This window comes from Pantherophis guttatus, chromosome 1 (genome assembly GCF_059756535.1).
Source record: "Pantherophis guttatus breed Tessera chromosome 1, ASM5975653v1, whole genome shotgun sequence".
Taxonomy (NCBI): domain Eukaryota; kingdom Metazoa; phylum Chordata; class Lepidosauria; order Squamata; family Colubridae; genus Pantherophis; species Pantherophis guttatus.
The window spans coordinates 301591523-301618678 of NC_142063.1; the positions used below are offsets into that span (position 1 = coordinate 301591523).

General features: G+C 37.8%; 1 protein-coding gene across 1 annotated transcript in view; it reads left to right on the forward strand.

The window, feature by feature from the left end:
* The window catches only part of PKDCC (protein kinase domain containing, cytoplasmic), a 39639-nt gene that overhangs the window by 2002 nt on the left and 10481 nt on the right, over positions 1–27156 (forward strand). The window contains exons 2-5 of the mRNA XM_034427698.3: positions 15880–16002; positions 19335–19606; positions 21684–21763; positions 22795–22902. Coding sequence (XP_034283589.2) covers positions 15880–16002; positions 19335–19606; positions 21684–21763; positions 22795–22902 — 583 coding nt within the window. The remainder of the gene's footprint in view (positions 1–15879; positions 16003–19334; positions 19607–21683; positions 21764–22794; positions 22903–27156) is intronic.

Here is a 27156-nt window from a genome sequence, read left to right on the forward strand (position 1 = left end):
TATTTGGGGACAAGGTGTGAAATGTTTCCTCTAAACTGGAAGTATTGATCCAATGGTGAGAAAGCTGGCAAAACACATAGTCTGAGTAATTGGGCAAAATTATTCAAGTCACTTCTGTCACTTCTAAATTCTTCAAATTGTGTGTCTGTGTTAGGTCAGTTAGTTGTACATGAATTAGGTGTGGAATTTGGACCTAGCTATTGTAAATCTGGCAGGCCATTCTTTGAGTTCAGACAGGGAAGTGCTGTAATTATGTACTGGTAAATGTGCACATTTTACAGCAAAATGAAATGTGAAATACTCATCCAGCTGTTTCCTCCTGTCTGCACACTGAACCAGTGGAAGTAGGCAAAGCAGGGAGTTACTTTCAGCAACTCTTGGAATTTAATATTCTCTCAAATCATCATGAATGTTAAAAGTGAGATGAAAATGTGGTGCTTCACAACTTTGTTGCATGTTTTCTGTAAGGATTAATAAGGCATAGGAACACCTGCAGCTCTGGGTTCTGGACTAGAACTTGTTTCATTAGAAATCAGAATTGCTAAAAAAAATTAAAAAGCTTGAGCAAAGTCATTTCTCTATTTTTTTTTCCAAAGGCAAACCAAGGACCATTTAACTCTGGTTTCCTCATTGAATGTGCATCATACTAATTTGAAGAGGAGTTCATTGGCCAATTTCATAACTGCTTGAGGACCAATCTTTGAAATTAATTTGAGTGTTTTCAGTTTTAGTAGATTTGAAAATCATCCTGCCCAGAAATGAGGGATGAAAAATTAAGGCAGATGTCGGAATGGGCAGAGATGGCTAGGCAGCAGCAGCAGCTCTCCTCATTCTTCATAAACAGCAAGCAGAGCAATAGGAGGCCAACGTTTCTGTTGCTGGTAGCAATTTTTTTTACTCTAGGTGCTTATTTGTTGTTGGGGGCAAATCACTCTTGTCAAAAGTACAGACAAGTCAATCAATGGAGCTTGACAGCCAAAACTTCTTTTTTTTTTCTTCTTTTTCCTCCTCCTTCAAACTGAGTTTTATATATTTTTAAAACAAGGGTAGTCTTTCAGATTCAAATCGACTTGCAAAGTCTCCTGCCTCTGGCATTGTCCAGAATGTCATACACTGGAGAAAAAAAGCCTCCCCCTTTTCATTTCCTCTTCCCACTTTCTTCTTTGACACTGTTAGACTTTTGCCTGGGAGTAATCAGGATTTTTTTTTGTTCCAAATCCTCATTTTAAGCCAATGCTCCATTCGATTCTATTTTCTTACCTGGTCCAAATTTTCAGAAAAAGCATATCCAATAGGAAATGAGTCAGTTCTGTCCTCATGGACATAGGGTCCCCTAGATTCAATGGGTCTTTCTCGTTTTCAATAAGCGCCTAGAATAGAGGAGAACTTGATGTGTCTTTTTCCTCTCCTCTCCTCTGGACTCCATCCTATTTCATCCCAAGTGGTTCTTTAGGGCTCCTCTGAGAACTGATTTTATGTGCTGCTTCTTGGAGAAAATATTTTGATGGTGCTCTTCAGTAATCACTGTACATGGGTACTTCCTGGAAAACTGCTCTTTGGAGAAGAAGGTGTGGGTTTTGTGTAAAAAACAACACCTCTTTTGTTTTGCCTTTGGTCCATGAAATTAAGAAAAGCTGGATGAGAAGTTCTTTTAAGTACTTTTTGTAACTTGTCTTTCCAATCCTGTTTTCCTCCTTTCTTTTTCGAGTGACTTCATAGCCATCTAGTTGCTTCCTTTCAACATCTACCTCTCTTGCCACTGCAATTTTAACTTGGTTAATTAGGTGCTCTCCACACACAAATATACCCATCAATTATGGAATAATTCATTTAAATAATATGAACCATATTTGCCTATGGACATTTGATTGTGCTTGCGAGAAAGCCAAAGCAAAGCAAGACTTCCTTGACTGGGAATATATCCCATGCACAGGAAGAAAGACAGATGGAAAATAAAATAAAAAGAAAGAAATGTTACTGCTCCCAGTTGACTTAATTCTGCAAATCTTGGAGGAAATTGTAATGTGGATCTGTAAAATGCAAGTTAGGACTAAATGGTTGTTAAAAATTGTGAAGAAAATTGAAGCTGAGAGATTTAGCTAATTATGCTTCCTGTCCCTCACTTAGAATTTTTGGTTTTTTTTCCCTGAGATCTTTGAAATAGTTTTTTGAGAGGATGTGTAGAGTAAGGCAACACTGTGGCTTTCAGTTTTATAAATCTGTATTCAATCTATTTCATTGTCTGAAGTGGGGTTAGGTTTTCTTTGAAGTTGTCATGAACTCCATTTTTATTCCAGATAGTTAGCTCTGGTTTCATGAGAGGAAGTTGTAGCCCTTCAAAAATTCTAGATTCCTGTGTATTATTTAAATTTGTATTACAGCTTCTAATTTTGAAATCAGTTTGAAATGAATTGAAAGTCCCAGGCAAAGGAATCTCACTGAATCTGCTAGAATACCGAATCTGTTCTTTCCTCAGGGGAAAAAAAAAAGGTATTTTAGAATGTGGCTGAATATTCTATTACTATTTCAGCTTTAAGCTGGATGTTATATTGCCCAGCAATTTTCATAGAATGTAAGAAAGGATCCATTTGAATATCCCTCCAGAGTAGGGGTGTCCAACTTTGGCAACTTTAAGACTTGTGGACTTCAACTGCCCAATTTCCTCAGTTAGCCATGCTGGCTGGGGAATTCTGGGAGTTGAAGTCCACAAGTGTTAAAATTGCCAAGGTTGGATACCCCTGCTCTAGACCAACATCACCGACATTTTTAACAATGGACAGCCAGATGATTCTCAGAAATCCCTAGAAAGACACAAAGACAGCAACAGATAATCAACTGTGCTCTTCACTACTTCTTCCCCAGCTGTTAGGGATAGCAATAGCAATAGTAATAGCACTTAGCCTTATATACACCTGCACCATACTTTACAGTGGTCTCTGAGCATTTACAAATGTCAGCATATTGATCCCAACAATCTGGGTCCTCATTTTACCCACCTCAGAAGGATGGAATACTGAATCAGTCTTGAGCTGGTCAGAATTGAAGTCCTGGAGTGAGCAGTGATTTACTGCCATACTGCATTCTAACTATTGCACCACCACGGATCATGGTACCTTACCTGTGCATAAATACAGGCAGTCCTCGACTTACAACCACAACTGAGCTCAAAATTTCTGTTAAGTGAGACATTTGTTAAATGAGTTTTGCCTCAGTTGTTAAGTGAATCACTGCAGTTGGTAAATTAGTAACCCGGTTGTTAAGTGAATCTGGCTTCCTCATTGACTTTGCTTGTCAGAAGGTGGCAAAAGGTGATCACATGATCTTGGGACACAGCAACAGTCATAAGTTGGAACCAGTTACCAAACATCTGAAGTTTGATCACATGAGCATGGGGATGCTTCAAAGGTTGTAACACTGAAAAATTATTGTAAGTCACTTTTTTCAGTGCCGATGTAACTTCGAACAGTCACTAAATGAGCTGTTGTAAGTCAAGGACTACCTGTAATTTTACAAAGTTCTCCATGAGATACCCCTGCCATCCTATGTGAATCAAAGAGTCAAATAAGTCCCAGTCTTCTCAATAGTGATCAGAGAATTTTAAAAAATTGCCTTGTGTCTAATCTTTTGCCAAAGACTTTTTATTCATTTCATTTCCTGTAAAACTGAATTTTCACTTTTCTACTATTTATTTGTGGGGTTTTTTTTGTTTAGGTATTTGTTTTTAAATGGTTATTTAACTTCTTATAAAGCTGCCTTAAGAAAATTTCTTTTGAAGATTGGGAAAAATACATTTTATAAATACGGTTTAGCTCATCAGAGAGATTTATCCTAGGTTACTAAACAGTTTTCTTTCTACTTTCAATTTTCTAAGACCCGTCATTTCATCTGTAAATAATTGCATACAGTATGTGAAACCCCAATGTCATGATGAGAAATTTGGCTTTCTTCTAAATTCTGAACTTTGTTTCCTTCCTTTCCATCTTGAAGGTAATAATGGCAAAATGAACTTCTACTTCCAGACACTAGCAATATATGTGCCACTTCACTGATCTCTTTATATAAATTTCTGGGAATGCCTGAAACTTCACCCTTTGACACCCCCACCTCAGACTCTTCTGGTTTCTGATTTAATTTTGACAGGGTGGGTGGGGGGGACAGACTTTCTAAATAAACCCAGCCTGTTTAGGTGAATTTCCTAAAGCAAAGCTCTTAGTGTCCAGAGAAAGTGTAGAGAGCTTTCAAGAACAGAAGCTTATTTTCCTGTTGCTGCTTCCTTGAGTGCTGGAATACACTGGAGACCACCCATTCTCCCGCTCTTCTCTCCAGTTCAGCAGCACATCCATCTACAGTGAGTGACGGGTTGCCAAAGGGCCTCCAAAGCATTAGTGAATTAGTCTATTTATTCACGAATAGTGCCTTATTCTGGAGTGGTGTCTAACCCTCAGCCAGAAATCAGACTCGTGTAGGACAGTTTAGCGCACAATTTGCAACTCCCTTTTAAAGTAGGATTAGTTCTGGATGAACTCTAAAAAATTCAAGCCGCATCACTTCCTGTCCAGTAAAAAAATATGTGGACTTAATAAGTGACAATCTGATATTCTCTCCCCATCTTTGATTCATTAGAAGGCTCTTCCCATTTCTTGCTATACTGATACATGCTTTTGGAATTGCCAGGCTTGATTACTGCAATATCAGGGCAGCAGCTGAAAGCAACTTGGAAGCTTCACTAGGGCTCTGGGCACTTGAACAATGAGGGAGGCTCACCCAAACTATGGCTTGTTATAATAATATCAGATGGATTCTGATTCAAGACCACAGAGCCAATTAATTAACCTTAAAAGGCAAGAACCATGTCAACATTTTGGATTTTCTTACACGCTCGTATTTACCTGACCTTTGGTTTCAGTAGATGCAGTGCAATGGGCAGAAAATAATCCTGGATACAAAATGCAGTGAGAAGGAATTGTGGAGAGGTCTGAAATGATCACGGGACTACCAAGATGTTCAGGAGGGGTTTTTTTTTTTTTAATGTCCTGGTTGTGCAGAATGATGGTTCATGTCTGCTCCATGAAAATTGTTGGTGGACTTTGCTTAAGGTGGTGATTGGAACCCTGAACATCTCAAGTATTCATGTTTCTCCTGCAATAAGTCAGCTTGCCCACATAAATTGAGATACATCTACCATTTTGATGTACATCTTTATTTGCTGCAAGTCAGAGCAACAAAACCCTCCACCTAGAAAAGGTAACAGCCATTGTTGCAAGAAATGTGTAAAGCTTCATGCAGGCTGAAAATACAGTTGTTCCATTCTTTTTATATGTGAGGAAAATCACATTGGCATGCTGCTGATCATTTCTAAAATGGAACTGATGCTTAATAAACAAAACAAAACAAAACAAAACAAAACAACAAAACAAAACAAAACACAAACCAAACCAAAACCTTGTTCAGTTTCTTTTAATCCCAAGGATGTAAATCCTTTAACCATTGTTTGCATTTAGTTGACCCTCCAGAGTCAGACACAACTGGACAGGGAAACTATACCTTTTAAATGATTTTTTGGAGGCAACAAAATAATAAGTTTCTCAATTACACTAACAGCAATATCATGGAAATTAGATCTGGTAGATGGCTTGGGACAGAGCCCGAGGTTTAATTTTGGATCGGAGTGAGTGAGTCAGCAAAGGTTACTTATTCCATATAGATTAATTAGCCTTCCCCACATTGATGCTCTTATAGTTGAAGGAAATTTGCATAATCTATCCAGCATAGGGTAACTGAAAATGATGGGAATTGTAGTGCAATATATCTTAAGGTTACTGGATTGAGGAAAGGTGAGCGAAAGTGTTTGATCTTCCATAGGTACCTTCTGTCATTCCTCAATCCATGACAGGATGTTTGGGAAAGCTATTTTGATTTTTTTTTTGGTGGAGTTTCTTTTCTAATGGGAAGAACTAAGACAAATGCTCTAAAACACTGAAAAAAAAATCCAGGTTCCTTTATTTAGAAGGTAATACTTATTTATTTATTAGTCATATTTCTATGCCGCCCACTCTCCGAGGACTCTGGGCGGCTTACACCAAAGACAGTATACTAGATAGCATATTGCCCCCAACAATCTGGGTCCTCATTTTACCCACCTCGGAAGGATGGAAGGCTGAGTCAACTTGAGCCAGTGAGATTTGATCTGCTGATCTGCTGAACTAGCAGTCAGGCTGAAGTAGCTGCAGTACTGCACTCTAAATACTTGAGTATTTGTAATTTAGACATAGATAAGGAAATAGTGAAGTTTTAGCAGTTGTCTCTTGGGGGAAATAGTAGAGAAAAATAGTCCGGATGTGAGCAACATTTAATTGCATCAGGACTGCTAAATGTTTTACTTTTTGACAAGTACAGATAAACAGTTTAGGGCAGAAATATGAATGGGATTTCTATCAATATATACTGCCACCTTAGTTAGGTTTACTACAAAAAAAATATTAATCTTTTATAAATGTATTTAGACTAAAGTTGTAATCTTAGACCCAGTTTCTAGAGGGCAACTCATGTTGCACATACCTATGCTTATTCCTGACAAAGTTTATTTAGGGTGGCAGCCCCACTAAAAGGGGATAAATAAGAATGAATCTTCTGCTTCTGAATATAGTTTCCTGCAGTATTGGATGATTGAAACGTGAGCAGATGGAAGGCTAATTTGACATGGCAACTTATTTGTAGGCAAACAGCTTTCCATATAGAGAAGTGTGGCAAACAACCCACAGAAAGGATGTCAGTCAGATGATCCCATTTTGCTTCTACCTAGTTTGCCATAATTAAATTTAGTGTAGTTTCTTATGATCTCCACAGGAATGGCTGCCACACATTTATTATATTCGTATGGCTACCGATATTATATGGAATAACTCTGGGAGACTAAAAACAGATAAATAACAAAAACAACATTAAATACTGATAAAGGAGAATCTTTGTAGCTCAGGGTTGAAATGAAGGGTCCTTGGTGTTCTCTGAGCTTGGTTTTCTTGCAGACATTTCATTATCCAAAGTAGGTAACATCATCAGTACATTACCTAGTTTGGGTAATGAAATGTCTACAAGAAAATAACAAAGCTCAGAGGACACCAAGGACCCCTAAAGTTATATATCTCTCATACCCACCAAAACAGACTCATAACAAAACTACAATTTTTAACTTAATTTTTCAAATTTAGAAACTACCCATCTCCCTCACAGAAGGAACACTCTGCAAGTAAAATATTAAAATATAAAAACTGTATTTAATTTAAACAATTTAATTTAATTTAAACAAGAAGCAAAGATGGATAAAATTCAACATAATAGAGCCTTGGTGGCACAGCAGACTAAAGCACTGTTAAGTAACACCAGCTGCCTGCAATTACTGCAAGTTCAAATCTCACCAGGCTCAAGGTTGACTCAGCCTTCCATTCTTCCGAGGTAGGTTAAATGAGGACCCAGTTTGTGGAGGCAATAAGCTGACTTTGTATAAAAAAGACACCGCTTCGGGGGGCGGGGGTGAAAGCCCTACTAAGCAGGTATATACAAAAGTATGAAGGCTATTGTTTAATGCATCGTAAGCCGCCCTGAGTCTCCAGAAAGGGGTGGCATATAAATCAAACCAATAAATAAATAAATAAATAAATAAATAAATAAATAAATAAATAAATAAATAAATAAATAAATAAATAAATAAGTAAGTAAGTAAGTAAGTAAGTAAGTAAGTAAGTAAGTAAGTAAGTAAGTAAGTGTGCGTGGTCATCCAGATCTTCATAGCCTCCAGGCATTTAAAGTTGCCTGTTGAAGGTATTCTTCCCTTACTACAGGTTTTTAATGATGATTTTTTTTTTTTGCTTCTTAAAAGTGTCTTGAAGGATTTGCTGTAGGAAAAAAAAATAGTTTCATTCATTGTTTCATTATTTATTTTGTAATTCATCTTGGGTGATATGTTTTCAATAAATATGTAATAAAAATAATGGAACATTTTCAAGTCATACTTCTCCACCCCAGCATTAGGATGGTGTTGGTTTATACTAAGTCTATATCATAAAGTTTACCTTCTGGGACTTCATCCATAGAGTAATATATGAATTAATTAGAATTTTACTATATGAATCCTTTCCAAATGGGTGCCCTTAAGCTATGTTGATTGCAATCTAATTACATTTTATTGGCAGAGTTGGCTGGAAATAATGATAATTATAATAAATGTATTAGTGGGTAATCAGAGTTGTATATGACTTGTATATGACTTGTATGTGTATACACACACACACACATATGCATATCTATGTGTCTCTCTGTGTGTAGAAATCTTATGTGGAGTGTACCTGCTTGGAACTAGCACCGTATTCTTGTCAATCTGATATTATTGAGAAGAGCAAACCTTGACTAAGCTTATTATTCTTTCCAACTCTAAAATTGTTATGCTCATTGTTTAAACCTGGAGTCTTGCTTAACATTTCCTTCACATTTTATTATATAAGCAAGGAAATCAGGTAAGAGTTCTCTGGAAGTATGTACTATGCATATTATCATGAAATCATAGCAGTAGTGCAACCTTCTCCAATCGGGAGAAATATTGCAGAAGGGCAATATTTAAGAAAACAAATACAAACTATGTTATTGAACAAATATCTAACCTTGTGTATTTTTTAAATAAGGGATTGCTTGAGCATCTGGAGCTTTCTTATAATTTCACCTTACTTTGCATGCATGAAAGGCCTGAGCAGTGCAATCCTAGAAAGACTGCTTTGTTTCAAGAGGCAGAGACTGCTTCTAAAATTAAAAAAAATATTTTTTTACACTAAACACTCCATCTAATATACAAACTGTTCCTTGCTGACTGGTCACCCTTAGAGGTTATGCCTTCCTGAGCCTTTTCAAATTGAATGTAGTCACACAAGTCTTACTTTAAGTGGAAGGGGGTCTTCCTTCAGACATACATGTGACCCTGCAAGGGACATTTTCCTTGTAAATCTCTTCCAGATGACAGCTTGAAGTGTGTCTGTAAGATAACAGACTTATTCTTCTACTGTTTCAGCCCTTCCCAGTTCTTATCCTGCCAGTCCTCACAGTCACCCTTAGATTGTGTTTGTATTTTTAAATGCATTCTTTCAAAACATTCTGCATGTAGTACATGTTGGTGAAATGCTTTTTCATCAATGCTTTTGGTTAACTATAAAGTGGGTCATGATTAATTAAGGCAGTGTACTTTTGTTTTTCAGAATCCAGGTAATAACTTAATGATGCTTATGGTAGAAAAACAATGCTTCCTCTCAAAAGAGCATTAAGTAGGAAAAGTGTGTTAAGTGTCCATTACAAATGGAAATGGCACTATAGGGGAGGCAGGCAAAAAATAAAAAAAATTGCCAGGAAAATTTTCAGCCAGAAAAGTTGCATTAAATAAGCCTAAATATGGTTAGTAGCCTGGCAGCTAAATATTGTGTCTGTCTGTTGTTGTTCCAAAGGTGATATTCAAATAATAAAGTATATTTTTTCTGAATTTTTAAAATACTATTTGGCAAGGGGAAATTAGAATAAATGAATATCTAAATCATCAGAACAGATTGAATAGAATAGACTAATTTCTACATAGGTAGAAAGAATTAAAACTGAGCACGCCTAAGGATCTCATTGACTTTGTGTGTATTATTTATTGACCCATTCATCTTGGATATGGCAAATCATTCACTGGACATATCAGAAGAAAAATATTACCCATAAGACTGGGAAGGTTCAATTGCTGAAAAATCACAACCTTCGATTTAACAAGAACAAAAATCCCTGTCTTTCTTTTATTACGGTGTCATTAATATAGTTTGGATAGGTTTGCTCCATATAACGCAAGAGGACAGTTTGGTGTAGTGGTTAAGGAACGTGTTAAAAATTAGGAGTCCGTAGATTTTAATCTTGCCCTAGGTATGAATCCAAGTGGGTGACTTTATACCTATTGCTTTCTCTTAGTTCTAGGAGGAAGGCAAGGACAAACCACTTCCTAAAATTTTGTCAACAGAATGTGGGGACTGGTCCAAGTAATTGCCAGGAGGTAGCACTGACCTGAAGACCTAAACCCATGCAAAATATAGCATAACAAAGTGTTTGCTCTTCCCTAGTCTCTTAGCAAGTGGACATTTTAGTGGGAGACATTTTGATAGACAGGTTTAATGTTGCTGCATTTGGAATGAAGGGAAGTGGAAGAAGCAAAGTCAGTTTAGTAATGAGGGACCTTTGCAAAAGAGAAATATCAAGGTCTGATTTATTTCTGAAATTTTATTCAATTCTGCTACTTGCTGTGCAATTGCTCTCTATCAAGCCTGGTAGCTACTGGTAACTGCCTTTTTCTCCTGTTTCTATGCAAGGTGGTTGCTTTATTTTGTGGAAGTGGAGGTAGGTGGGTGAAGAAGAAGAGAGGGAGAGACCTTGCATTTTTGTTGGGAGATAAATATGCATCACTGTAGTTTAGTGTCAAGACACACTCGGCTACTATACATTGCAGTCTGGAGATGAAGGTTGAAAAATTCTTTCCTTCGGAACTGCAGTAGCAGAACTGTTAATTTCAAACAATGGATGCAATTGTAAAGAGATAATGGTGATGTTTGATTTACTGTAATCAAATATAATTATAAGCCTTGTCGGTCGGCACAAATGCTCAGACAGGCATAAACAGCTTGTCTTCTCATTTTTGGGGGAGCCAATTACAAGGAAACAATTACTAAGGAACAGTTGTGTTTCTATTGTGCCTTATTCATCTCATGAAAACTTCTCCATATGGAAATCTTTCTGGGGATTTTCCCCCCCTTTCTTGATAGGAAATGCATTAAGGCGTAACTTGCTTCCAGGGAATGTTTAATGCTTCCATGATATTATTTTGCAACTGGTATAAAGCAATGGTTCTATCCAAAGCATTTAAAGACAGGAAGGATAATATTAGTTAAAGATTAATTGAAAATTAATTATTATTGGTCTCACTTCAAGTCCATACTTGTTCATGAATTTTACCGAGTAGCCAATGGTATATTATTCCCTCTCAATCTGATTTTCCTTTTTGGATTTTTAGTAACTGTAGTAGTTTTCTTCTTAGATATTAAGTGGAAGTAAATTAATATGTGGTCTACTTGAAGACAGATGAAAACCTTCTTGGTAAGGTTTTTCAAAAATGGTTTGCCATTGCCTAACTCAACACTATTTAATATTTTTAAATAAGTGATTATATGCCCATTAAACAATGCATGCACAACTTTTTGTTGTTTTATCTTGATTCATGATAACTCTTTAATTAACAATTGAGTTGTCTTGATGCATACAAGTTATTTAAGAGAAGGCATAGATACAAAGTGGTGTTTGATAGACGTTAGAGAGGTCAAAGCAGTGCCACCTTCTGGTGATTCATTGGAGGTGGCCATATGTTCCTTTTCTTGTGTAACCCATGGGATTTGAGGTGGGGGTGGGAGCCAGGAGCCAGCCAAAAGAGCAGACAGATGCAGCTTGGTGAAGAAAGATAAATTACATAAAGTGCTTCTTTATGGCAAGAACGTTTCCCAAAGGCCCAGATGTTATCCTGAGCTTTTAAGAGTGAAGAAAAGATCTGTTAGCAAGAATTTTGCTCCTGCTAGAAGCCAGAGCTGATACAACTGTAAACGAACCCTAACTATCCTTGTCATTATTAGATGAGCTGTGTGTCTCTTCTCTGAAGTAGTTGTAGCTCTCTAGATGCTAGAGACTATGGAGTTTGTGTGTGTGTTGTGGTTTTTTTTTTTTTTACTTGTGTAAGGTGTGATAGGAGGGGATCTTTTTACATAAGATACAAGGTACACAATGATGTTGGCTAAAAAAAACCCCCATCCTTGCTCATTTTGAGAACTATTTATTCATGAGAAATAATCCAGGCTAATTTGTCTATTCAGACATATGTATCATATAAATCACTCCTGAAGGCTCTGTTCTCAGTTGCTGCTTCTTTAATAGGAGCTGATGATTTGCAACCTCATCTATTTTCCTCAGGAATACTCCCTGGAAAGGCCTGTTATGGAATCAATTGCTACTAATTTCGGTACTGTTTCCAAGCTACTGACATTTACAATGGAAGACGGTTTTATGTGGGGAAAGGTCTTAAGGTATGGAGAGCATGTCTATCTAAAAAGCAGACTTAAATTGATTTAGTAGTCAGTCCACATTTCGCTGGAGAACAAAGGAAGGCATAGTTCGGTGAGGAAAGCTAAGGGGATCTAACCCTGAATTCTACACTAACCATTACAAGAATTCTTTGGAGGAAACTCCAACCAGTGAAAATTGCAATGTGTGATAAATAATGTTATTTATTTACACACATCATCTAAGCTCTGTTTTTCAGGACACTACTTTCCACAGGGTACATATAATAGAGATGATTTATCATGCATTTTCAGATGGGGAGCTCCTCCTTTCCTCTTTGTTTGCTCAGATAACTTCTATGCTAAATTATACACAACCTAACAGTGAGGTGATCAATATAATTGGAGTTGTACATAATCACTTATCAAATCACACTGCTGATATAATTCCCCTTACTTTCTCGACTTTATGTTTCTTCCTTAACAAGTTAATTATTTGATATCTGATCTTTCTTAAAATTAGTTCATGTCCGATGTGTGGATTTCAACATGCTTAAATGAAGATGACATTTCCTAAAGCAATTAAGGTTGGACATAGCACCACTGCTTCAGTAGTTCCTGGCTAGGCTTCAGGGTGGCATGCGGGGGGGGGGGGTTCAAAAATTTTAGCAAGGGATTCTCTGCCCGGTTGCTGGATGGGCGTGGCCATGATGGGTGTGGCCTAGTCGGCCTCCTGCACCACGGCGGGGTGGGGGTGTTTTTGCTCTCCCCGGGCTTTGGAGGATTTCCTCGAGCCTCCCCAGGCTCCAGAGGCCCTCTGGAACCTGAACTTCTGGTAGACCCGTTTTTCGCCCTCCCTGAGCCTCTGTGTGCACCCTGCACTTACCTGCATCCAAAATGGGCCACATGGGGACTCCTGGGAGGGGAGGGGTGGGGTGGGTGGGGCCAGCCAGAAGTGGGATTTGTGGGTTCTCTGAACTGCACAGAATCTTAGCTAGAGGTTTTCCCGAACCCCTGCGAACCCCCATCAGTCCACCCCTGGTAGCATGAAACTCAATGTGTTATGATTTAAGAATTTAATTATGTTGCTGCATTTTCCTTACAAAGTGGAATATCCACATCTCCTTAATGATAAGTAGCATCTGAAACCCAAATAAGTTCAAAGTTTTTTAAGCTTTAGGAATATTGTAGTATGACAGTTTCTCATTTGTCCCAGGTGGAAAGTTAATCCAGTTAGTGGAAAGTTGCCCAGAGCACTGTTAAAACTGGTAGCTTGAATTATATATTTTTGATGTTACAAAGGAGGAACACTATTCAGTCTATGGAGACCAATCATATTAATAGCATTTAATCAATCTAATGTCAATTAAATTCAAAGGGGGATTCTGCTGGCAGGACCACTTTTGGAATGTGACTCTGGTTCCTTCTAAATGTCTAAAGGATGCGCATGGCTCTGTCAAAGTTCTGCATCTTAAGGAACACGTCTGATGTTGGATTTTGTCAAACTTCCTATTAAAATCATAGTATTTGCTGTTGTTAACAGCTGGGAAATTCTTGCAGCCTTGAACTCATTTGTTTTTTGTCTTGGCTTTTCCTGCAATAGTAATAATTGCAGGCAGATGACAACACAATCCTCAATAGAGCCTTGGTAGTACAGTGGTCTAAGGCACCCTGTTATTAAGACCAGCTGCCTGCAATTACTGCAGGTTTGAATCTCGCCAAGGCTCAAGGTTGACTCAGCCTTCCATCCTTTCTAAGGTAGGTAAATTGAGGACCCAGTTGTGGGGGCAATAAGATGACTTTGTATAAATATACAAAAGAATGAAGGCTATTGCTTAGCGCATTGTAAGCTGCCCTGAGTCTCTGAAGAAGGGCGGCATATAAATCAAATTAAAAAAAAAAAATAGAATTCTCAGTTCTCATATTTTCCAATTACTTGACATCCCCATCGACTTCAATCTTATTTCTGCCCTTCAGCTGAATAACCACTTGACATTTTCCATTTCTCTGTTTCAGAAATCAAACTATATAGAACTTCTGAAAGTACATTTTTTCATGCCAAATTATCTACATGTACAGGTATCTACATGTGGTTGATGTACAACCACAATTGGGACCAGAATTTCCACTGATAGGCAAGGCAGTTGTTAAGTGAGTCATGCCTGATTTTGCAATCTTTTTTGCCATAGTTTTTAAGTGAATCGCTGCAGCTGTTAATGAATCATGTGGCCATTAAGCAAATCTGACTTCCCCCATTGATCTTGCTTGCCAGAAGCCAGCTGAAAGGTTACAAATGTTGATCACAACCATTGTAAATACATACCAATTGCTAAGCACCCAAAATTTGATTGCGTGGGGATGCTATGACAGTTCTAAGTGTAAGGACTGGTTGTTAGTCACTTTTTTTCAGTGCCATTGTAATTTCAAACAGTTGGTAAACAAGTCAAGGACTACCAGTATTGCAGACTTTTAGTTTCTTTAATTACATTCCCATGTGTCCAATAGCTAATTGTTAAAAAGTGTAATTATTGAGCTACAAAGGCATTTAAATCAGAACATTATTTCATAGAAATTCTTGAAATACATTTTTCTTAAAATATGTTTTTTTTTCTTGGAATACCTCTTTATATTTTGAAAAATAATAGACTATGACACAACTGAGTTCTAACACTGACGCTAGTGAAGATTTTGTCAACACCTATACCTTCTCAGGCATGGGAAATAAGACAGCCATATATTCTTTCCCAGTTTCTCCTGCTCATATTTGCTGTTCATCCTCTTGTCTTGTGCAACAGTTCAGAACTGTTGATATTAACAGGAGCTACAGAGGTAGGGACATAATGGAAAATCCATCTGGGGTGAGAATCGGCAAGAGAAGCCCTGGATACCTTGGCTCCTGTTGCATTAAAAATCTCAAAATACTCCAATTTTGGATTAGGGAAGTTTTCTTTGGATAAACTAAATTATAAAATTAAGCATTTGATATCTTCAACATGTGTAGAGTGGTAGTGATGAAAACACAATTAAGAAAAATACAGTATATTCCCATAATAGAGTCTTAATTTGAGCAAGGTTCCTGTATTAGCAGATTAATTTAATGTTTGCAAATGTAGTTGCTGTATTCCTTCATTGATAATTTCCAGCCTAAGGGGACTCCTATACAGGAATTCTGTGGCTCTTGTAGTTCTATGTTTTGCAAAAATTCAGTTGATTCTCAGGGCAGCTAACAAAGGGAAAGGGTAAAGTATAAAAACTTACAGTTTAATTGACATTGATACTAAAATCAATTAGTTATAATGGAAAGCCTGGCAAAAGACAGCTGTTTTTACAGATTTTTTAAACAGAGAGAAAAGGAGCTGCATCAAAAATGGTAAAATTAGAAATAGCAGAATTGTAGGCTTGTCTGTAAAACTGTGTGTGTCTCTGTGTGGGGGAAACCTGCAAAAAAGCAGAGGCAAACCACTTCTGTGCTGCTGCCAAGAAAAATCCGGGGACATGACCATATAGTTAGCAGGAGTTGAATTCAACTCGAGGGAACCTTTACTTTTTATTACCTGCTTAACTACCTTGGTGAATGTTCTCCTGCATATAGAAGCATTTTATTTTGTAGGCTAACCCCTCTCCTGTTCTAAATATGCCAATTTTCTCTACACAGTAAGGTTTTTGTCCAGGTTTTCAACTGTATCACCGTGTGAGGTCAGAAGATGATGGGATGAGGAGAACTCCATACAATAAATGGGTGTATAAATCACATTTTCTATGTCTGCATTTGCAGCTTCATGGATATTGTTACCAAGACAGCAATGACATCTCAGACACCTTGACTGCCATCACAGAACTGGGTTCACCATTGGAGATGATACAGCTTTTGCAGACTTCTTGGGAGGACAGGTTTCATGTAAGTACAATTACAAAGGTCTAATGGTACAGTTTTAATATGCACAAAATGAGTAGTAAGTAATCCTTGCTTCACGACCACGCAGTCAATACATTTCAGAGTTATGATGGTATTGAATGAAGAGACTTACAATCTATCCTTGTACAGGTAGACCTCGACTTACAACCACAATTGATCCCAAAATTTCTGTTGCTAAGTGAGACAGTTGTTGTGAGTTTTGTCCCATTTTATGATCTTACTTGCCACAGATGTTAAGTGAATCACTGCAGCTGCTAAGTTAGTAACATGGTTGTTAAGTGAATCTTATTTCCCCATTGACTTTGCTTGTCAGAAGGTTGCAAAAGCTGATCACATGACCCTGGGACAACGCAACGGGCATATAGATGAGTCAGTCGCAAGTGTCTGAATTTTGATCACATATCATGAGGATTCTGAAATGGTTATAAGTCTGAAAAACAGTCATAACTCACTTTTTTCAGTGCCATTGTAACTTTGAATGGTCACTAAATGAACTGTTGTAAGTCAAGGAGTACCTGTAGTTGCGGCAGTTGCACTGGCCCCATGTCACTTGATCATAATTTAAATTCTTAGCAATCGACACACATCTGTAATAGTTGCGGCATCCTGCAGTCATGTGGTCCCATTTTCAGTCTTCACAAGCAAAATTAGTGGGGAAGCTGGTAGGAAGTAGCAAGTCGCATCTACTGGTAGGTGATGTTGGGCTTAACAACTGCATGCTATTCACTTAATGACTACAACTGCTGTGATTCCCCCCCCCCCACTTTACAACCATGGCACTTAATAACAAAATTGCTGAAGGCTCAAATTTTTCAACTTTCAATTTCCAAACATTAGGGGTGCTCAAATATTGTGACATGCCTTAGCGATTGTAAAGATACTTTTAGTTACTTTAATATAATTTAGATGTGTCTGGTAAGTAACTACATAAATATCATCACTTTTTAGTATTTTGTCTCTTTCATTATGTAAAGAGAACCATTCTGCTACCTGGCACTTTTCAGCTGTATTGGGATCGGAATGCTCAGCATAAAAGGCCATTTTGGTTGGGAATTCTGGAGTTGAATCCCCTAAAAGCTATTAGGACAGAGACTGATACAAAAAACAAAAATGAAGACAGGATCCCTGGGGGAAATATCAATATAATAGTACCTCGGTACTCATCTTTAATTGGTTCTGGGAGGCATGATGAATACCAAAAATGATGAGTACCAAATGATTTTTCCCCCAGAAGGAATAATGTAGTGAGTCGCAAGGTAGCTGACACCAACAAGTTCTAGCATGTGTTTTGAGAAGCAAAGAAATGACGAGTAACCAGGATAAATTTTTCATATCAAAATGCATTGAGTACCAAATTCGATGTGTTCCAAAGCACAAGGTACCACTATATTAATTCCAAGTAACTGTGAGATAAGTGGGAAGAGACACAGCTTGTTGACCATGCCAGGGTTCTCACACCATGAGCATTTGCAGGAGGAGAAAGGGGGAAATGATGACATGTGTGATGATGTCACACAAATAATTTTCAAGTTACCTAGCTGCATAACTATGGCATTTGCATGATGATAACATCATTCATTACTGACCAAGACTTCAAAAACTGTTTCAGCTGTCATGGAGGATTTTTCATCAGGTTCGCCTGATCTGCCAGTTGCGTCCCTTTCTAGATCGGGACTCCCTACGCACTCGTCACCTCCCGTCTGGACTATTGTAACGCTCTCTACATGGGGCTCCCCTTGAGGAGCACTCGGAGGCTCCAACTGGCGCAGAGTGCGGCCGCGCAGGTGGTAATGGGAGCAACGTGGCGCTCCCATGTAACACCTATCCTGCGCAAGCTGCACTGGCTCCCGGTGGTCTTCCGAGTGTGCTTCAAGGTCTTGGTTATCACCTTTAGAGCGCTCCATGGCTTAGGACCTGGTTATTTACGGGACTGCCTGCTACCACCAATAGCCTCCCACCGACCAGTACGCTCCCATAGAGAGGGGCTCCTCCGGGTGCCATCGGCCAAACAATGTTGACTGGTGGCCCCCAGGGGGAGAGCCTTCTCTGTGAGGGCACCTACTGTCTGGAACAAGCTCCCCCCGGAGATACGGAGGATCCCGGATCTGCATACCTTCCGTCACGCGCTCAAGACATTCTTATTTCATCAAGCTGGCTTGACCTAAGTTTTTCCCCTTTTTAAATGGAAATTTTAAATTTGGTTTTAAATTATTGAGGGTTTAAATTTTCAGCCAAATTATTTAATTTGTTTTACTTTATTTTAAATTTTGTATTTATATGTTTTATTCTATGGCTGTTCACCGCCCTGAGTCCTTCGGGAGTAGGGCGGTATACAAATTGAAATAATAAATAAATAAATAATAAATGTGCTGGCATTGGGTCTCATTGAATATATAGGTAGTCCTCAACTTACAACAGTTTGTTTACTGACTGTTTGAAGTTACAATGGCACTTTAAAAAGTGGCTTATGATTGTTTTCACACTTACGACTGTTGCAGCATCCCCATAGCCACAGGATCAAAATTCAGACGCTTGGCAACAGGCTCCTATTTATGATGGTTGCAGTGTCCCAGGGTCATGTGATCACCTTTTGTGATCTTCCAACAAGCAAAGTCAATGGGGAAGCTAGATTCATTTAAAAACCATGCTACTAACTTAGCAACTGTAATGATTCACTTAACAAATGTGGCAAGTATGGTCATAAAATGAGGCAAAACTCACTTAACAACTCTCTCATTTAGCAAAAGAAATTTTAAGCTCAGTTGTAGTCATAAATCAAGGACTATCTGTAAAATGAGTACATTTTAAGGTGTGGCGTTTCTAGAACTTTATATTGTAGCAGAACCGTTTGCAACTGACAAGTATTTTTAATGGAAAAACCAATTCATTCCATGGCATTTCTATGCCATATTGTTTCCCAAATAGACTCTCATGTGATGGAATTGTGTGGCTGCACCATGTGCCAGAGCCATCCAGAGGCAGTCCGGAGGTAGACTTTGAAATGTATCTTGCAAGATCATGCTGGCACATTGGGTGAAATAAGTTTATGAGAAATTTGTGCATGTGTGATGTTAACTTCATTTTCCATCCGGGACATCAGAGAGGCAGATTTGTATGCCAAGGACCAAGAAAAAAAATATTGAGCAAACTTTCCATGTGCATACTTGGCACTCATAGTTGCTGAATCTGTTTCTAATAATGAAGAAAGCTGAAGGCTTATTGTCATTTTCCATGGTCTCTAACAATAAACAGATATTATTAGGATTGTTCTATTACAAAAGCCATGTGTGACAACTTGGCTTTTCTGATTTCAGATATGCTTCAGCTTAGTTCAGCTTCTGCATTACCTGGCCCATTCTCCTCTTGGCTCTGTAACTCTATTGGATTTCCGACCTCGACAATTTGTGATTGTGGATGGAGAGCTCAAAGTGACAGATCTGGATGATGCAAGCAATGAGGAAACCTTCTGCACTAGCAACAGAGATTGTTTCATGGAATTTCCAGCAAGAAATTTCACTCTTCCTTGTTCTGTTGATGGCAAATGCCAAAGCATGAACGAGAAGAGGAATCTTTACAATGCATACAGGTACTGATCCAAATAGAAACCAATAATTTAAAAAATCAAATGATTGTTTACCTATTGAAACCAAAAAATAGACATTAAGGAGGAATAGCCTTATGTTACAAGTTATTGTACTGTCCTGGAAGTCATACTGTCCTGGAAGATGAGCAGTCATACTCCAGAGACTAAAATAGGCTGGGCAGCCATCTGTGAAGGATTTGTGTTACTAGATCCCACAAAGTTGATCCTGCATTGTGGAGAGGGTGAACTAGATGAGTACATCCCTTGATTATGGGGCAGGGCTAGCATTTTAAGACTATTAACAGACAAGGAGCTGGTTGATCTGTGAACCTAGCTTGGTAATAGTGATGCACATGTCTACAAGCTGAAGGAACAGTGAAATACATATATATTTTGATTTATGACCAAAGTTTCAATGGATTCCAAAAAAGATACTTACAATCCAGATTCAAAATTCTGACAGCTGGGTGCTGTCAGGTGAACACATTTTTGGCACTTGGCAACTGGCCACTTTTATGGTTGTTTGCAGCATCCCATGATTTACAATTTTTTTGAATGGAAATCAGTGTTTATTTCCAATTTCCAGCAAAAAGCGTTCATTGTAGACAATGAGTTTGCTTAATGACTGCCACAAAAATGTTGTACAATTGGGTTGGTCACGTGATAACCTACATAAGGATTGGCATGATTTATGATCATAATTCTGGGCTGGACTTACCATTGTAAGTCATAAGTTGATCTACCTGTATCATCGTCTATTTCTTTTCATATCTGAGGTATGTGTTATCCAAGTGTTTAAAAGCTTTTGAAAAGAGACGCTTGACCTGTCTCTGGAAATGTTTCTTTTTTCCTTTTAATTAAAATAGTCTAATGAAAAGAATTTTTAAAACACTAAGCAAAACAATAGGGATGTAGGGAAAAAAGATAAAGGGAAAGAGAACAATTAGAGAGAATAATTTGTACAAGAGCTTGCTGCCTTTCTAAATAAAATGTTAACAATTAAACATGCAATTATTACTATGATTTTTTTCTTGATCAAACCCATTTTCTGTTGCTCTAGAACAGGGGTCTTCAACTTTGATCACTTTAAGACTTGTGGAGTTCAACTTCCAGAGTGTCTCAGCTTTGCTGGCTGAGACACTCTGGAAGTTGAACTCCACAAGTCTTAAAGTGACCAAGGTTGGAGATCCCTGCTCTAGAAGGCTGGGTCTATATCTACTAGGCTTAAGTTACAATGTGATAAATTTCAGTTGAATATTGATATTTAACTTTGATGAAGCAGTTACTTAGAAGGCTGATGAGGCCTTTTTCACTGGAGATCTTATTGTATTGCAGAGACTGGCAAGCAGTTAAGGATGCTGTTCCATTAGACTTCTTTCCATGAGAAACGGACATTGACTCAAGCCAACAATGCTTCATCCCAGTTATGTGTTGTTGGCTCTATCTTCCTATTCTATTAATTCAGTTCAAATTGGTATTGATACATAATTTGATGGGTAATATTTAATAATAGTTATTAAAACTTTTAAATAAGAAGGTAAAAGCTAACAAACTATCAGGAGATAAGGAAGATTTTTTTTTTTTAAAAAAAAGCCCAACGTACAAAAAAAGTTGAAGAAAAATAGAAAAGTTAATAAATTAATAGTAAAGAAAGAAGCCTGGGACTTGCAAATTTCTGCCAGCTTCTCCACCAAATTTGGTTGTGGGAACCTGGCAGGAAGTTACCTTACCGAATCATGAGATTTGCTTAATGAAGACAATTGGGACCGCAGGGATGGCCATCACTAAGTGATAAGGTCACACTTTACAACTGCATTCCTTACCAAGGGAAATTTCAGTCCTAATTGCCATCGAAAATCCCGACTACCTGTACAGAACATGGTTTTATTTTTTTGCAAAACTCAGAAATGTGATTATTGATTGATTGTGTGCCATTAGGTTGCTGTCCACCCCTAGTGAGCTTATGGATAGATTTTCTTCATGTTGAATGTGCACATTACTGGAATTTTATTATTCATTGGTATTCCTCAACAGCAATTGCCAAACTATTACAAACCTAACACGTTTCATTGTTTTGTAGGTTTTTCTTTACATATCTCCTGCCTCACAGTGCCCCATCATCCTTGAAGCCATTGCTCGATGCGATAGTCAATGCTACTGGTAAGAACATATAAGGAATATTTCTGTATCAGTTCAAAAAATCATGATTCTGCACTCATCACATTCCTCTGGATTGTACTGTATGAAGAAATACTTCTTTTCTTGAATCCTAAACTATAGGTAGTCCTCGACTTACAACCACAATTGAGTCCAAAATTTCTGTTGTTAAGTGAGACATTTGTGTTGCTCCATTTTGCGATTCTTCTTGCTACAGTTGTTCAATCAATCACTGCAGTTGTTAAACTAGTTACACAGTTGTAAAGTGAATCTGGCTTCCCCATTGACTTTCCTTGTCAGAAGGTTGCAAAAAGGGACCACATGACCTTGGGACACAGCAACGGTCTTAAGTATGAACCAGTTGCCAAGCATCTGACTTTTGATCGCATGAGCATGGGGATTCTGCAAAGGTCATAAGTGTGAAAAATAGTCATAAGTCACTTTTTTCAGTGCCGTTGTAGCTTGGAATGGTCACTAAATAATCTGTTGTAAATTGAGGATAACCTGTTCAGTACTGAATTTCTTTAGAAGACCTCTAATTTCTTGATTAGGATGAAGATTTCCATTCTTCCCACTCAGCTACTTTAGCCATTCTGAATGGAATTTTTCAACCTCCTAATGATTCTATTCCAGGGGTGGGCAATTGTGGCCCTTTTACAACCTGTGGACTTCAACTCCCAGAATTCCTGAGACAGCCAAGCTGTCTCAGGAATTCTGGGAGTTGAAGTCCACAGGTTGTAAAGGGGCCACATTTGCCTACCCCTGTTCCATTCCCTTTTTGTTCTTTCGCATTTTATAACACACCATATAAAATTGATACCTTTTGTTCCATTTCTTTCTGGTGGAATTTCAAGGTGGAATGTAAACACAAGAAATTAAATCTCCACTGATGTCTCCATGCCTACCCCCCCCCCGCCCCCAAATCAGTTAAAATGATAGGTTTGTGCCTTTCTTTCTACATTTCCTGTAGTTTCTGTATGGACAGAGTTTATTTTCTTCTCTAAGTCATTTCCCCCCACATTTCCTTCTTATAGGAGAACTTCGGTGGGGAATAGATGAAACAGCCATTCATCTCGAAAGAGTTTTGTATATGTACAAGAGTGGCATGTATCTTAAGAACTCAACATGGCCACACAAATCAGGTAAAGTTCCAGCTTTTGAAATGGAGGAAATTTCTAGAATTTTATTTCTCAAACAATAAAATATGATGGAAGAATCTGAAAACCAAATTTAAATTGGTTTCCACAGAAAGAGGGAAGGGGGAACGGAAAGCCTCTTTAAAGTAGAACTTCATTTGTGGCACCATAGTCAATAGAAATGCAACTCCATGAAAGCTCTTGTCAATCTGAGTCATCCCATACATAAATGTTAATAAGATAAACCTTGGCTATGTTACAGAAGGACTGTAAGCTTTCATTGTGCTCTAGCTGTAAAACGTTTTATAGTGCCATAAATTATATTCCATTGTAGTGATACAGAAATAAAGCGTATGTGTGTTTGTGGTACAGAAGGGGAGGTTTAATAGCTATGTATGTTCATTTCTAATCGTAAGTCACTGCATTATTAAAGTTGGGTTTTTGGAGACTCTGTGCTTTGAAATGATACTGCATTCAAAATACTACCTCAGTGGGTTACTGGTACTGACTGCAAGGAACTAGGATAAATTATCAATTGTAAATAAAACTTGTAAAGAAAGAATTATGCATGCTCACTTCCTTGAGTTACTTAGAAACTAATAAAGCCAAGATAAAAATCAGATCAAATCAGAGCCTTGCTGGTACAGTGGTCTAAGCACCCTATTATTAACACAGCTGCCTGCAATTTACTGCTGGTTCGAATCTCTCCAAGGCTCAAGGTTGACTCAGCCTTCCATCCTTTCTAAGGTAGGTGAAATGAGGACCCAGTTTGTGGGGGCAATAAGCTGACTTTGTATAAATATACAAAAGTATGAAGGCTATTGCTTAACGCATTGTAAGCCGCCCTGAGTCTCCGGAGAAGGGCGGCATATAAATCAAATTAAAAAAAACAAAAACAAAGCTTATATTTTCAATCTAATTATACATTGCAAAACTATTAAAAATAGTTTTCCACAAAACCCATGCCAATCAATGGTTCATCTAGATCAGTGTTCCTAAAATTGAATTTTGTGGAAAATTACTGATCTCCAAATAACAACAAGATGGTCTTTTATTGTTTTATTTATTTATTGGTTCAATTTATATGCCGCCCTTCTCTGGAGACTCAGGGCAGCTTACAATGCGTTAAGCAATAGCCTTCATACTTTTGTATATACCTGCTTAGTAGGGCTTTCGCCCTTTCCCCCCAAGCGATGTTCTTTTTTTATACAAAGTCAGCTTATTGCCCCCACAATCCGGGTCCTCATTTTACCTACCTCGAAAGGATGGAAGGCTGAGTCAACCTTGAGCCTGGTGAGATTCGAACTTGCAGTAATTGCAGGCAGCTGGTGCTACTTAACAGCACTTTAGTCTGCTGCGCCACTAAGTCTTGACATGTTCTCAAGATCCAAGAAAAGATTTTTGGGGTCTTTGAACTTATATTTTCCCATTGATAAGTTCTGCATAAACCAATTATTTGTTTAGTGCCCCAAGTTCTGAAGTAGTTTAAAAAACACCACACCAGGTCACCTTGCAGGGGGTTGGACTAGATGACCTCCAAAGTCCCTTACAACTCTGTTACTGTCACTAGCTATATTTTTGGCTGAAAATGTAATGCTTGTTTAGAAGTAGGACAGATTTGTTATTTTTTTCATTCTTACGTTCATTCTGCCCTACATCAATTAAAGTGTGCATGAAAAACCATAGCATTTTTTACAAATATATGCATTTTTTAATATTCCCTTTTCATTATGTACCATAGGTACTTTTATAAGATTTTCCCCTAATATAATCTGTTTTCCTGTTATTTTATTCAATATTCACATTTCAGTATTCACCTTTTCTCCAATATATATATATTGGAATAGATTTATAGATCACTGGAATAGAATTAGACATAGGTTTGTCAAGACTAATTTGCCCCATTAATTTCCGATCTACTCTAAGCATATTATATCTGCATCTAAGTTTGGCTTCAAAAGTAATAGGCATATTCTACCTTACTAAAGGTAGTATATGAATTCTAAAAAATAGTTAATTTCCCTTAACCAATTGATTTTTCAAGATTTGAACATGAAAGGACAAGTAAAATAATGTAAAATAGCATATGGCATAAATTAAGCAAAATAAATAATTGTAAAATTGGTCACTGGTTCTCGTGTAAATATATTAGTGGTTAAGTTCATGTATATAAAGTGGAGACCTTTTTTTTTAAAAAAAGTGGCCAGTTGTTATTCTGTTACATATAAAGGAAATTAATACCAATACTATGTTATTCTACAAATAAGTTTAAATAGTTTTCATGTCTCTCTCTTTTTTGGGAATCTGACAGAAGCATTTAATTTTGTCAATCCAACAAATGAAAGAGAAGAAAATATATTAGAAGTTTGATACACTGTAGGCAACAACCTGGAAAAAAAAAGACTGGGCAGATTTCCAACTTGTAGCTATTTTAAAAACAACAGTCTGTTGCTGTGGTTGAAATAAATGGTCATTAGGACTGATTAAAGTCAGATTGAGAGTGATTCAAGCAAGTTAAAAAGAAGAAACTACTGCCCATTTTACTTAATTTATATTACATTGTAGTCCAAGAATTTGACTGGTTAGAGTAAAATGAGCTTGCTTTCTATTCAGATAGTAAAGGTAGTTTTTAGAAAGATTTGCTTTCCGTTCGATACTAACTCTTTTAATAGTGTGCTTTTTAAATAGGGCATTTGTTCTTATATGTTTACTTTCTTCCAGTAGCCACAAAGGTTGAGTTAAAAATAGTTTGAGGAGCTAAGGAAGCAGAGCTAACCAAAGACATTTTGCTGGCCAAGATGGACAAGAATCCACCTTTTCCATGCAAGCTGATAGTTCCAGCATCCGAAATAAAGTAGAATTTTACTCTGATTCTTGGGAAAGGACAGAGCTCTCGTAAGGACACCAGGCTATTTTAAGGAATAGCATTAAACTGCATGACCTAAATAACTCAGTTGCCCAATACATTTACTATTTTCAACACTTCAATATCTGCACTTCCTTCTGCTTACTGCTAGAAACAGTTCAGAGATGAAGGATGTCAGGATTCTCTTAGATATGAGCAGAAAATCTGTGAAGAAAGGGCTTCTTTTATTTAGTTGGTGGACCAAATTGAGGCTTAATGCATTGATTTTGGAACTTCTTCCCATTAAATCTTTTAATTCTTTACATATATTTAATCACATGCCTCAGATAAATTCTTCTGTGGATTTATAGTATAAATAAAAATATATGGAGCTATAGAGGTACTCTTGCCATAGGCGTATAGAGCCGCGGTGGCGCAGTGGCGCAGTAGTTAGAGTGCAGTACTGCAGGCTACTTCTGTTAATCACTGGCTGCCAGCAGTTTGGCAGATCGAATCTCGCCAGGCTCAAGGTTGACTCAGCCTTCCATCCTTCCGAGATCAGTAAAATGAGGATCCAGATTGTTGGGGGCAATAGGCTGACTCTGTAAACCACTTAGAGAGGGCTGTAAAGCACTATGAAGCAGTATATAAGTCTAAATGCTATTGCTATAGTGATACTTATGGGTTTAAAATAAACCTCTGGCTTCAAATGGGCTAATTCTTAAGGACACTTTTCAACCGGTAGCTCTTCTATTTTCTAATAATCTTGCATCAATTTCTACTGTGTGTGTCAAGGCTGCTAGCATGTGCTGATGGGTTTATGTACCCCCTGGGTCTTCTCTTCCAGTCTCTGTAGCACATTTCAGCAGCATATGTTTCTTCCATTGGTTGGTTGCTTCTCGGTTCAGCCTTTCAGTTGTGTTGTAGCTAGTCAAAGCATAGCAACACTGAGCAGAGCACAAATAATACTGGGTTGCTTTCCTTCATTGGGTGTCCTGCCAATTGTCAGCCAGTGTGGTCCAGTTGACAGAACGCTGGACTTTAACCTGAGTTCAGATCTCAGCTCAGCCATGAACTCAGTGGGTGGCCTTGAACATATAATTATAGTAATGTGAAAGACCAAGGCTGGAAGTCTGGGGTGAGAAAAGGCCTGGATTACCCAGCTGTTGTAAGAGATCGGTCATACATACAAGGGGTGATGAGCATTGCAGATTGTCATACTTGGAGAGCATTTCATTAGGGAAGGCTGAATTAAAGGGTATATACCCAATCCCATTATCATTATAGTGGGGTCTCAGGATTTACTATTCAACGTGTTTTGTTTATAGAAAATAATTTCAATATATTTTTTTAGCTTTATTCAAATAGAATGAATACACATAAACACTGAAACCACAACAGGTTTCAGATTGCTT